Genomic DNA, 5,000 nt, shown 5'->3' on the forward strand with positions numbered 1-5,000 from the left:
GTACCATTATAATTTCTATGATTATTATCGTTGTTGATGATGATGATATTGTTGTCATCACTTTTACATTTTTTCTTGTTATTATTAAAGGTCAATTTTTACGACCTTCAACATTTTCATGATTATCAGCATTAAATACAATTCCCATCATTTAGTTGCATTTATCAAAATGACCATCGCATTCAACTTTAAAAACATTTTAAACTTTTTCTCTCTCTCTCTTTCCTTTTCGGTTTAACACATTTCATTCTTTTCTCGAACTAAACCTCTCTCGTATTTTTTCCCTCTCTCATCCTCTCTGTTACACCTTTATCAAACACTTTATCTTTCTTCCTTCCTATTCTCTTTCCAGCTTCCAAGAACGATGTCATATGACCTTTGACCTCTCCCCACCCCCTACTCCTCTCGAAAAGCCTTCCTGATGCGTTACCTGATTTGACCTGACAATTTTTGCGAATTCGACCAGATATCGGAGTCCGTTTCTCCTGACTTGACCCGATCTTTGGGAATTACTTTTTTGAAAAATTTGACCCACTTTGACCTCTGATTTACTAATGTCCTCTGGTTCGACCTGGAATTTGGTGGTCTACGGATAAAAGGAAATTTTCTTCGGTAACTTGTGGTGATAATGACACTAAGATATGTGTCAAATATTTGTTAGATAAGCCTGATAGAAAGGTATTTATATTTGAATAGATGTATAAACTGATAGAAATATATATAGTCAGATATTCAGTAAAGATTAAGAGCAGAAACACAGAAACAAAGAGAAAGAGAGAGAGAGAGAGAGAGAGAGAGAGAGAGAGAGAGAGAGAGAGAGAGAGAGAGAGAGAGAGAGAGAGAGAGAGAGAGAGAGAGAGAGAGAGAGAGAGATGGAAAGAGAGAGAGAGAGAGGGAGAGAGAGAGAGAGAGAGAGAGAGAGAGAGAGAGAGAGAGAGAGAGAGAGAGAGAGAGCAGAGAGAGAGGGACAGATAGACGGAGAGAAGAAAGGAATGGGAGAGAGAGATTGATATTGAGAGAAAGAAAAGAGAGAGAGAGAGAGAGAGGGGGGGTTGGGGGAGAAAGGAGAGAGAGAGAGAGAGGTGAGAGAGAGAGAAAGAAAGAGAGAGAGAGTAAGAGACGGAGAGGGAGAGAGATTGACAATGAGAGAGAGAGTAAGAAAAAGAGAAAGAGAGAGAGGGAGAGAAAAAAAAATCCATTAACACGACGCCAATCTTGAAATTAAAGAGAGAGAGGGAGAGAAAAAAAAATCCATTAACACGACGCCAATCTTGAAATTAACACAAAGGAAACACCAGCGGGAATTCGGGAACACCCTCAGAGGATTAGCAAACACCACTGAGGATTAGGGACACACCAGGGAAGATTAGGGACACTAGGGTAGAAAGACTTAAAATAATCTACATTTGTCTTCCTCGAAAGTTTCGCTTAAGTTTCCTTGCGCCAAACTTGAGTCTTTGGCCCACATTCACGTAGAGACTTTATTGAAGTTTTTGTTTTTTTATTTTTTTATTTTTTTTTTGACTCGCTTGTGTTCCGTTCTAAAAGGTGGTATAGGTAATTGTGATGATATTATCGTCTAGAATAATCTATTTGATTTTTTTTTGATGGGGGTATTATTGTACTTTTTAAAGGTGCGTTTATCTACACTTAATGATAAAGTTATCTTTTCGTTTAATTACTTTATCTATTATTATTTTTGTTCTTCCCTTTACACTGATGTTCTCACTTGCCGTCGATATTCCAAGTCCCGTTGGTAACATTATGCTAATATCAGTAATAACAATATCAATGCTTATATGTTTTGCTTATATATATATTTTTTGTATTTTTTATCTGCTTTTGTTCCTCCTTATTTCTCCTCTCTTTTTCATTATCCCCTCCTTTGTATTTTTCCATCTTCGTCATTCGTCAATTTATTGTTACTCTTATCTCTCTTGTTTCATATCTTCTTTCCCTCCTCCTTTGGCTTCGTCTTTGTTTATTACCTTTTCCTATTTAAAATTATACTCCTGCCTCCTCGTCAATTGTTTCCTCATGCCCTCCTCCTTTTCTCTTTTGTCTTGTTCGTTTTCTAATCTCTCTCTCTTTTCTTCCTCCCACCTTCTCTCCTTGTTCTTATCCCCCTTCTTTCTGATTTTTCTTTCTACACCTTCCTCCTCTTCCTCTCCGTCTCTCTTCCCCCCCTTTTCCTCCTTCGTTGCTATCTCCTCTCCGTTTCTCACCTACTCCTCTTATTTCCTTTCCTTTTCACCTCTTCTCGTCTGCCTCTGTTCCCGTTTCGTTTACTTTACTTTCATCTCCTTGTCTATCTCCCACTTCCTCCTCCTTTCCCTGCTCCTTGTCTTTTTTTCCTTTTCTTCTCAATTTCCTCCCCTCTTTGTTCCCCCTCTTCCTCCTCCTCCCATCTTCTCTCCCACCTTCTCCCTCTCTCCCTCCTTCTCCTTCTTCCCTCTCCTTTTCATTATCTCACTTCCTCTTCCCTTTCCCTAATTTCCTTCACCAACTCCTTCTCCTCCCACATCCTTCTCCCCTTCCCTCTTCCTTCTTTTTCTTCACATCTTCTCATCTCATTTTCCTCCTTCCAACTCCTTTTCCTCCTCCACCTCCTTCTCCTCGTCCACCTCCTGCTTCTCCTCCATCCACCTCTTTCACCTCTTCCAACATTCTTTCCCTACTCAACTCTTCAATTTTCCTTCCTTCAACCTCCTCCTCCTCCACCTACTCCTCCTCTTTCTCCTCTACTCACCTCCTCTTTGATTCTCTCCTTCTCATCCACCCACCTCCTCCTTCACTCCCTCCCTTCTTCCTCCTACCTCCTCCTTCACTGCCTCCTACCTCCTCCTTCTCCTCCTTTTCCTCCACCCACCCCTCCTTACTCCTCCACCTCCCTCCTACCTCCTCCTTCACTCCCTCCTACCTCCCTCCTTCTCCTCCTTCTCCTCCACCCACCTCTCCTCCTTTACTCCCTCCCTCCTCCTTCTCCTCCACCCACCTCTCCTCATTCACTCCCTCCTACCTCTTCCTCCTACCTTCACTCCTTCCTCCTCCACCCACCTCTCCTTCACTCCCCCTCCTCTCTCCCTCCACCTCCCTCCTTCACTCCCTCCTACCTCTTCCTCCTCCTTCCTCCCTCCTCCTCCACCCACCTCCTCCCCTTCACTCCCTCTTCTCTCTCCCTCCCCTCCTCCCTTCACTCCCTATCCTCTCTCCTCCACCCACCTCACTCCCTCTACTCCCACCTCTCCTCCTCCTTCTCCTCGCTCCTCCTCCACCCACCTCTTCCCTTCCTCCCTCCTCCTCCAGCCCACCTCCTCCTTCTCCTCCACCCACCTCCCTCCTTCACTCCCTCCTACCTCCTCCTTCTCCTCCACCCACCTCCCTCCTTCTCCTCCACCCACCTCCGACCTCCTCCCTTCTCCTCCACCCACCTCCTCCTCCTCCCACCTCCTCCTTCTCCTCCACCCACCTCCTCCTTCTCCTCCACCCACCCTCCTACCTCCTCCTTCTCCTCCTCCCACCTCCTCCTTCTCCTCCTCCACCTCCTCCTTCTCCTCCTCCTCCTCCACCGACCTCCTCCCTCCTTCTCCTCCTCCATCCTCCTACCTCCTCCTTCTCCCTCCACCCACCTCCTCCTACCTCCTCCCTTCTCCTCCTCCTCCTCCTCCTTCTCCTCCACCCACCTCCTCCTTCCTCCTCCTCCTCCTCCACCGACCTCCTCCTTCTCTTCTCCTCCCACCTCCTCCTTTCTCCTCCTCCTCCTTCTCCTCCACCCACCTCCTCCTCCACCCACCTCCTCCACCACCTCCTCCCTCCTTCTCCTCCTCCTCCTCCACCCACCTCCTCCTCCTTCTCCTCCACCTCACCTCCTCCTCCTCCTTCTCCTCCTCCTCCTCCACCCACCACCTCCTCCTCCTCCTTCTCCTCCTTCTCCTCCTCCCACCTCACCCTCCTTCTCCTCCACCCACCTCCTACCTCCTCCCTCCTCCTCCACTCCTCCTCCTCTCCTCCTCCTCTCCACCTTACCTCTCTCCTCCACCCACCTCCTCCTCCCTCCTCCTCCTCCACTCTCCTCCTCCTACCTCCTCCTTCTCCTCCTCCCTCCACCCACCCTTCTCCCCTCCACCCACCTCCTCCTTCTCCTCCTCTCTCCTCCTCTCCCTCCTCCTACCCACCTCCTCCTCCTCCTTCCTCCTCCACCCACCTCCTCCTCCTCCACCCTCCTTCTCACCCTCCTACCTCCTCCTCCTCCTCCTCCACCCACCTCCTCCTCCACCCACCTCCTACCTCCACCCACTCTCCTCCACCCACCTCCTACCTCCTCCTCCTCCTTCTCCTCCCTCCTACCTCCTCCCTTCTCCTCCTTACTCCTCCTACCTCCTCCTTCTCCTCCTTTTCTCCCTCCTACCTCCACCCACCTCCTCCACCCACCTCCTTCACTCCCTCCTTCCTCCTCCTCCTCCCTCCTCCTTCTCCTCCTCCTCCACCTACCTCTCCTCCTCCTCCTCCTCCACCCCACCTACCTACCTCCTTCTCCTCCTCCCTCCACCCTCCTCCTTCTCCTCCTCCTCCTCCTCCCACCCACCTCCCTCCTCCACCCACCTCCTACCACCCACCTCCTCCTCCTCCACCACTCCTCCTCCTCCACCCACCTCCTCCACCCACCTCCTCCACCCACCTCCTCCTCCACCGATCCCAAAGGGCCAAGAACTTACCATTACTAAGGACCTCGTCATCAGAAGTTTGTCCCGCCTTCATGTAGAGGATACCGAACTTGAAGTTGACGGAGCCCTCTTGTTCCTCCAATAGCAGCAGGTCCTGTAACAGCATAAACTTAGTACGGTTGGGCTGACATGTCCCTTCCTTCTCTCCTTCTCTCCCCTCTATCTCTCTCTCTCTTTCTTTCTTTCGTCTTTCTTTCTTGTTTTGGTTCTCGTATTTTCTGTCTGTCTCTCTGACTCTCTCTCGATTTCTCTCTCTCTCGATTTTTCTATTATTCT

At 48.9% G+C, this 5,000-nt stretch overlaps 1 protein-coding gene across 1 annotated transcript in view; it reads right to left on the reverse strand.

Moving 5' to 3' along the window:
• Positions 1-5,000, reverse strand: part of LOC113822205 (GTPase-activating Rap/Ran-GAP domain-like protein 3) — a gene marked incomplete in the record, with an annotated part of 672,275 nt that overhangs the window by 218,637 nt on the left and 448,638 nt on the right. The window contains 1 exon segment of the mRNA XM_070136675.1: positions 4,716-4,818. Within this exon segment, the coding sequence (XP_069992776.1) occupies positions 4,716-4,818 (103 nt within the window).

Source organism: Penaeus vannamei, chromosome 22 (genome assembly GCF_042767895.1).
Source record: "Penaeus vannamei isolate JL-2024 chromosome 22, ASM4276789v1, whole genome shotgun sequence".
NCBI lineage: Eukaryota > Metazoa > Arthropoda > Malacostraca > Decapoda > Penaeidae > Penaeus > Penaeus vannamei.